The 8,346-nt window shown below is 48.1% G+C and overlaps 1 protein-coding gene across 1 annotated transcript in view; it reads left to right on the forward strand.

The window, feature by feature from the left end:
* The first annotated feature begins 372 nt into the window (after nucleotides 1-372).
* Nucleotides 373-8,346, forward strand: part of LOC106728090 — a 13,824-nt gene continuing 5,850 nt past the window's right edge. Inside the window, exons 1-5 of the mRNA XM_014549049.1 lie at nucleotides 373-407; nucleotides 1,180-1,305; nucleotides 3,453-3,606; nucleotides 4,063-4,216; nucleotides 5,809-5,907. Of these exons, the coding sequence (XP_014404535.1) occupies nucleotides 373-407; nucleotides 1,180-1,305; nucleotides 3,453-3,606; nucleotides 4,063-4,216; nucleotides 5,809-5,907 (568 nt within the window). The remainder of the gene's footprint in view (nucleotides 408-1,179; nucleotides 1,306-3,452; nucleotides 3,607-4,062; nucleotides 4,217-5,808; nucleotides 5,908-8,346) is intronic.

Genomic DNA, 8,346 nt, shown 5'->3' on the forward strand with positions numbered 1-8,346 from the left:
TTGTTTTCTAACATCATGTGCCAAAAAGGGTATTTTTAGCTTTGGAAATTCATCAAATTAATCCACTGAAACTGTTGTTGAGGATAGTTGAGGTTTCTCAGTACTTGTTTTCTAACATCATGTGCCACCCTCCAGCCCGCTTTTTATGACCCTTTCCTTGTTCAAAATTCCCACCTTAATTTGGGGACTAATCCTGGAGATTATTTGGGAGTTTCAGGCTTTGGAAGGTAGGACAGCTGTGGAACTGATCAGTGGGAAGGACAGACTTGAGTCCTCAGAACTTGACTTCGGGTCCTGGTCATGCCATTTATCATCCAGGTAACATCAGCGAAGTCCTGGAACCTCTAAACTCTGCATTTTCTCAGCGATCCCATGGGCCGAGCACTGCCAGTGCTCGGGTTAGAGGAGTAAGCGGAGATGGGAAGTGGAGTGCCCAACTTGGGCAGGAAAAGTTTATGCTCCCCAGGACTGGTTCGGGTTTCTTCTCACGGTTCCTTTTCATTGCTAGGTGAACCAGCCCTGCCCGCACACATCTCCACTTCTGTGCTTATGCTTTGCATCCACTGCCAGCTTTGGGGCTAAAGCTTACAGACAGGGCCCAGTACTCACATGGTGTCTTAGAGCAAATGAGAACTCATTTGCCGACCAGACTTTGTCATCAGCAATAGGTTTTTAATCTCTCGGAACTAGGTGGATTACTTTCTATTAAAAGTAGAGCCCTGACCGGTTTGGCTCAGTGGATAGAGCGTCGGCCTGCGGACTGAAGGGTCCCAGGTTCGATTCCGGTCAAGGGCATGTACCTGGGTTGCGGGCACATCCCCAGTAGGGGGCGTGCAAGAGGCAGCTGATAGATGTTTCTCTCTCATCGATGTTTCTAACTCTCTCCCTCTCCTTCTCCCTTCCTCTCTGTAAAAAAAAAAAAATCAATAAAATATATATTTTTTTAAAAAGTAGAATAAACAACTTGCTTTTCTGTTTTGTGTCCATCAGAACGCAATTTCTCAACGTTGGAGCTCCTTTAGGGAGTGTGTCTATATCTGTGATCCAGGTGCTGCTGTGTTCCTGGTCACTTTCCCCCTGTGACACGGGTGCTTTGGATGGGGAGGGTAAACCCAAGAAGACTTGGCAAAGACATTATCATGGTGGGTCAGCAGCTGCTGACAAAACAGCAGCCTAGAGGTGCAAGACCGACAAGAGGAACACCATCAGCCTCTTCTCTCCACGCTTCAGCAAACCACAGCCCAATTCAGAATTGTCACCAAACCGCCATGGCACTCTTCCTGGCACAGTTCTTCCCTCCCTTAGGTCATGTAGTTTTAAACTTGGGTTGAAAGGATGGGGTGGGGAGGAAGGACTTCATTATGTTGTAAACTATGCCATCCTATCTCTGCCTGAGGATGGATTGGAGTGACCATGTACTATTTTGCTTAGGTGGCATTGTCATTGTAAGAATGCACTCTTAGATTGCCTGAATCTTTCCTCTTTTTTTTCCTTTTCACTGAAATTATTAGGGTCATACTGGTTAACAAAATTATACAGGCTTCAAGGGCACAATTCCGTAACACATCATCTGTACACTATATTGTGTGTTCACCACCCCAAGTTCCTGGTGACTTTCTGACGAAGTCATGCAAAGGCAGTGCTTACTCTGCCATGATTCAAGGCTAACGCCATCGCAGATGCCACCCTCTCTACCATCTCAACTTCTCCCGTGTTCATTGAAGACTTGGCACTTAATCTGCAATTTTCCTCCTGAACTTAAGCCATACCTGACCCTTGGTTGACTTGAGCCAGCACAGCCTCCTTATATGTTGGCCTTCTAACTTGTTACTCTCATTTCCATCTCTTCAGCTGCCATGTCCTTGTCATGCTTACGAACAACACCACATCTGGAATCTTAACTCCCAATATCCCATCCTCTCTGATGCTCACACCTTCTGTCCCGTTACTGCTATACTTCAGCCTCACCCCTTTCAATCCCTCTCTTTCCCAGCACCCTCGGCCGCCAGTACTACTTGTGTCTGATGAAATGTCACCAAACAACCCACTTCTGTCTATACTTCTGAAACCCTGCGATCTCCTGGAAACCCCACCGGTGTACATAGATTTTGTCTTGCCTTATTCATGGTCTCCAGCATCAACTGAGTGTATGTCACTTGACAACCCTTCCTGCTTGTCCTAAGTCAAGCTCTCTGCACCATTTTGCTCAGCAAATTCTCTAAATGACTTTCCTCAAAATCCTTAAGAAATCTGCTTCTGTCCATTTCTCATCCCCCTGCAGTAGCCCAATGCCCTGGCCTCCTGCTTCATGGACATTGGAGGGCTCAGAGTTTATTTCCTCCCTTTGTGCTGTTTCCCTACACATTATCAGACAAGCTCCCTCCACTGGCAGTGCTGCTCCATGCTGAGCCTGCGTCCTCCACCTGTGCTCTCGCCCACCTCTCGCCCCTCACGTCCCTGCACGCTCGCTCGTCTTCTCCCATGCGCCTGCCATTTTCCCTGGCTCTCTTCCTTTGCGTTAAGTCCTGCTCCTTAAACAAGACTCTCATGACCCTGCCTCCCTCCGGCCATTGCCTTATCGCCTTCCATTCTGAGACCAGGTTTGTTGTAATGGTCTCTACTTTATCTGTTCATCTCGGGATCGTGTCTGCAGCAGCGTGCCCAACATTCTGTCATCTACCTGGTCTTGTGCCCAAACAGGTGAAGACTCCTGATCTTGACTCTTCCTGTCTTAACACTTGACATGGTCTGCCTCTCTGTCCCTGGGACTTCCACCACTCTCCTTTTTCTTCACTTCCTGTTCACTTCCCGTCTCTGACTTTTGCTTCTCTCGCTACTCTGCTGGTTCTGCCTGTCCTCCTGGGTCATCTGATCCACTCTTGTGGCTTAACAAGCACCTGTGTGCTGACCGTGCTGAGTTTCTGTCTCTATCTGGATTCTCCCCGGAGCTCTAAGTCCATGCCCCACTGTTCCAGGTCTCCCTGCTCCTGTCCCACAGGCTCACTCTCACTGGGTCCACCGACCTTCCCTCCACCCTTCCTCCTTTCCGCAGGTGTCTCTCACCAGTTGACTCCTCTCGCTCCCTAATCCTCACCGGTAGCCACCAAATCCTGATGTGTTTACCCCCTAAATATTTCTCAAGCGGACTTTGCTCCATTCCTGCTGCTCCTGTCCCATGCAGGCCCTGGCTCTCACCTAAACCTTTGCTAACCAGCTGCTCTACCCCCTGCAATCTTCCTCCCCCAGGCACTCCTGAACTTTTCTAGCATGCAGATGCAACACACCCTCCCGGATCATTGCAGGGGTTTCTGGGGGCCTCAGGGTCTACCAGCTCCTCGGCAAGGCATTCCAAAACCTCCTGGCCTTTTCTGTCCTGCTACCTCTGGACTTCATTTTCCTCTGCCTGAAATGTCCTTTCCCACCTCCTCAACTTTACTCCTCTTTCCAAACAGCCGAGACGCCTCTAGGAAGCTTTCCCTGGACAGGTGTTTCCACAGCGCTCTGCCCCAACTGCAGTTCTTCTTACGTTATTACGAAAGTGGCTATAATGTGTCTGGTTTCCCACAAAACCACACCTTTGAGGGCAGGGAAGCAGGGCCAGCCCAGGTAAGATATGGTTGGGACCAATCAGCAGAAATAGCTGGTGATGCTACTACCTGTGTCCTCTGCCCTACTGCTTGGAGCGTCAGGTCCAGGACCCTTAGCTGCATTAAGGAAACGTGGCGGAGTAGAAAAAGGAGTTCTGGAAGCAGACAGGCCTGGATTCGAATATTTGTTCCATCAGTGATTAGCTAAGGGATCTTATGTGGGTTTCTTAACCTGTCTGGGCCAGTTTTCTTATCTGTACATTAGGACTATTAATTACTGTTTAAGATTGCTGTAAAGTTTGAGTGAAATAGTATATACAAAGCCCCTGACATGTAGTAGGTGCTAAATAAATGTCTTTATCTGTTACTGCTATTCCTCTCTCCCTCCTGCTCCATCCTGACATCTGGCCTCACAGAAGTTTCCTTGTTCTTGCCCCTTGGCCTTCCTGCCTTGGCTCACACTCCCTTCATGAAGGAACTTCCTCACATCCACCAGCCTCCACTCGCTCAGATCTTCCAGTTGGAAAGAACCCCTTCCCTGGGCTCCTGTTCCCCCACAGCGTGTGGGAGTCCTCACGACTCAGTCAGCTGGACTCGTAGATGGTTCCTGGGTTGGAAGCTCCTGGAAGGTAGGGGTGTTTCTTCTACGTTTTTGCAGTTCTTTATGCTTCTGAGCTCAGGGCTGGGACATGCGGAGACTTAAATAAATGGTGGCTTACTCTGAGGGGGTGGCAGGCAGGGGAAGGCTTCTTCACCGGGCTGAATAGTTGTGAGTCTGCCCATCAGCTCACTTGTCCTTAAGATTTTGAGTGATGGGAATTTGCAAGCAAATCATCATTTGTCTGGAAATTAGACACAATTCTAGAAAATTCACTTCAAACAGTGAAAAAGCATCCATCTTGGAATTAGTTCATAATGTGAAGAAAGAATATTGCTTGCCCCCGACTGCATGAAGTGATGTGCATGTCTCATTCTCTCTCAGAAGCATATTCAAAAGAAAGCCTTTCAGCACCCTGAGCTCTGGAAAGATCATCTTATTTTGACCAGCTCAGATGAAGCTGACATAATCGTTCAACCAGCCCTCTCAAAGCAAACGCATTACATGTAAAATCCTGTTAGCACAGCTACCACAACAAAGAGAGTGCATATAAAATGACCATCTCCTGTCGAAATCAATGCCTCATTGATGGATGTATTAATCCAGTGGGTAGCAGGTGATGGGCGTACAAGTAAACATCTATTTTATAATCAGACAAAAGGTAGTAGGCCCTGGCCGGGTAGCTCAGTCAGAGCATCATACTGATGCCCCAAGGCTGTGGGTTTGATCTCCCGTCAGGGCACATACAGGAAGCTACCAATTAATTCATAAATAAGTGAAACAACAAATTCATGTTTCTCTCAAATCAATAAAAATGTTTTTAAAAGTAAAAATAAGGCCCTAGCCGGTTTGGCTCAGTGGATAGAGCGTCGGCCTGTGGACTCAAGGATCCCGGGTTTGATTCCGGTCAAAGGCACGTGCCCCAATTGCGGGCTCAATCCCCAGTAGGGGGCAGCCAATCAATGATTCTCTCTCATGATTGATGTTTCTCTCTCCCTCTCCCTTCCTCTCTTAAATCAATAAAAATACATTTTTAAAAAAAAGAGAATTAAAGACAAACTTACGGTTGAACTCTGAAGCTAGGAGGAGGCTGGCAGCCCACATCTGGGTCACTAGGGAGTGGATTGTTGCCATCACGACTGGGCGCTGGAGTTGGAGATGCTTCTGGGAGCATGGTGTCTTGTATTCACAGTGCAGTGCACGGAGCGCTCAGGTACGGGAGGTTGGCCAGAATCACCTCTCTCACATGAGACCCACTGTCTGACTGCAGCTGCGGCGTCCTGTCCCCCTTCCTCCACACCCCGCTTCCCCTGCACCCAGCTCTCACCTCTTCCTCCCTTATGTGTCTTGCCTCCAACTTCCCCAGCTTTCCTGTCCGATCATTTTTCCTTTCCCACCCCCCACACCCTTCTTCCCTGCCCTGGGCCACTCGGAGCCTGCCTCCTTAACGCAGTCAGTGTATATGTTCACACTCGTCCCGTTGATCGGCCGTGGCTTTCTGTGTTGTTCATAGAACCAGCCGATTAGTTATGGTGTGGAGCTTTTTTTTCCCCTAGAAAAATTCCAGCCCAAGTTATTTTTTCAGTCCGTGGACTTGTATTGATTTTTCTCCCCTTGGAACAGCGATCTACAGGAAAGCCCCACCACCCTGGAAGTACAGGCGGGAAGGACTCCCAGAGCCTCCGCTGCGTGCGCAGAGCTGCTCCCCCGCCCTGGAATCAGGTCTCTATAAAGTGATCCCCCAGCCTCGGGCCTGGGGGGGGGCGGGGGGGGAGAGCGGGGCTGGCGCCTTTCCCACTCTGCTGAGAACAGCAAGGTGCAAACATTTTCAGACTCCCTGGTACCTGGGCTTCTGGGCGACAATTGGGTTGCTTCAATCTGATGCCCAATTTTGGAAGGCTGAGGTAAAGCAGTGTGAGAAATGCTCACCTGTCCGAATTCAAATAATGGGCTCAGAGAAAGAAGTATGGCAAGAAACGAGACTTTTAATACGTCCTCACAAGAGTGGGTGTCTGTCCGATTGTACAGGCACACATAGAGTAGTGATCACAGGCTATTTATCCCCTAGGGTACGAGAGTCCCTCCTCCGGCTCCTCATTGGCTGAGTGCTATGGGGTTAATAGTTTCCTCATATGTTGCCTGGCTCTTATTGTCTCTTATTGGGTTATTTTTTAAAAAATGGGCTGAGGCCTTTTCTAGTTGTCTCCACCTCCCCCCTGTCTAGTTGAGGCGGCACCAGGTGTTTCATCCTGGGCATGCCGGGGGTTTCCACCATGATGCTGGCTCACATACACAGTTCTTTGTTCTTATATCCTCTTCCCTCCTCCCTACACTCTGTTTGCCCAGGGGAGATTCAGTAACCGGTTCCATTAAAAGTTGACTATGATGAAGATGGATCACAGAGGCCTGTTTCCTACTGTAGGCTTTGGTGTTGCAGGTTATGGATGAAAAAGGAGCTCTGTAATAAATCTGAGTCCAGTGACGAAGTAACCTCACAGGGTGGCCTGATTACAAATCCCTAGCTGGGCAGGTCTCGGTGGGTAAGCAAGCCCCAGGCACAGAATTTTTTTAATACCAGCCCCGCCCATTGTGTCTGTGCCTCTAGGTTAACACAGCTTTGCAAGGCCAGAGTGAACCTGCTTTTCAGGCCCCTCAAGGCATAACCACCCTCCAGAGGGCACGTAATCTTTCTAGTTAACTACCCTGTGGTCCACCCCGCCTTGCTTTCTCCGTCTGTCTTAATTCTAAATGAAAAGAAACTGCATTGGAGACCTTGCTCCTGGCCTCGCAACAATTTGGCTCCAGCTCATGAAAATTTTCTACAGGTCTGAGCATTTCTTACGTCAACAAGGTGTATGTGATGTGTAAATTACAGCCTGAATTTAAAGTACCCAGTGGCAGGGCCACTTCCTTAGCTCTACCCTGTCCCTATGGCTCTGTTTTCTGGGTCCCGGCTGGCAGTTTGCAGCAGCAGTCACACTGTGTTGGGTCCCTTGCCCGCAACTCACCCCCCACCCCACCCCCACCCCGTCTGCGTCCCCATTCCTGGATCTCTGGCGCATTGTTTTCAGCCCATCCAGTGGTGTGGTAAGCTCCTAATTCCCTGTATTAGTCCTTGTCAGTTTAACATATCACCACTGCAAAGAGCCTGCTAAGGTCTGAATGTTTTCCCACCCAAAATTCACATGTGGAACCCTAAAGTCAATGTAAGAAACTTTCAAACCTGTAGAGAATTTTTATGAGTTTGAGCCAAACTGACAATTGCCAGGTATTAAAACCTCAAAGAATTGAGAAAAAGCTCCAGAAAAATGGCAGTTTTGCATCTTATTTTATACATTACAATCAGAAGAGGAGGCGTACCCAGGTTACATGAAATCTATTAGTGATAGATTTGGGAGATGGGAGAAAGCAAATGGGAAACCTCTGGGATTGGATAAAAAGTGAAATGAGAAAAAAACAAAACAGTGAAATGATAGATACCACTTTGACATCGGTGGGTGCAGGATAGTTAACGACAATTAACATGATAACAATACAATGAGGGGATCTGTGCCTTGTAGTTGAGGGGTCTGTAAAAAGGAAATTACTTGATATTCCTAAGGCAGGTTAGCAAAGATAATTGGCTCAATTTAGGTGAAGATAGACTTTTGTTAGGGAAAAATACTCGCTGAACTGCTTTTAGTTAGAAATTTTTTTTTAAATATATGCTTTTATTGATTTCAGAGAGGAAGGGAGAGGGAGAGATAGAAACATCAATGATGAGAGAGAATCATTGATTGGCTGCCTCCTGCATGCCCCACTATCGGGGATGGAGCCAACAACCCAAGCATGTGCCCTTGACAGGAATTGAACCCGGGACCCTTGAGTCTGCAGGCTGATGATGCTCTGTCCACTGAGTCAAACCGGCTAGGGCAAGACGTTTTATATATATATCTACACTAATAAAAGAGAAACATGGTAATTGGCGTACGACCGCTACCCTTTTCATTGGCTAATCAGTGAGTATATGCAAATTAACTGTCAGCCAAGATGGCGGCCGGCAGCCAGGCACTGAAGCGAGCAGGGAGGCTTGCTTGCTGCAGACTCCAACGTTCACCGCCTCACTTGCCGGCCTCTCATCTGCAACTCTGAGCAACTATATACTATGTTGCAAATAAGAAG

This window comes from Myotis brandtii, unplaced genomic scaffold, assembly GCF_000412655.1.
Source record: "Myotis brandtii unplaced genomic scaffold, ASM41265v1 scaffold535, whole genome shotgun sequence".
Classification (NCBI taxonomy): domain Eukaryota; kingdom Metazoa; phylum Chordata; class Mammalia; order Chiroptera; family Vespertilionidae; genus Myotis; species Myotis brandtii.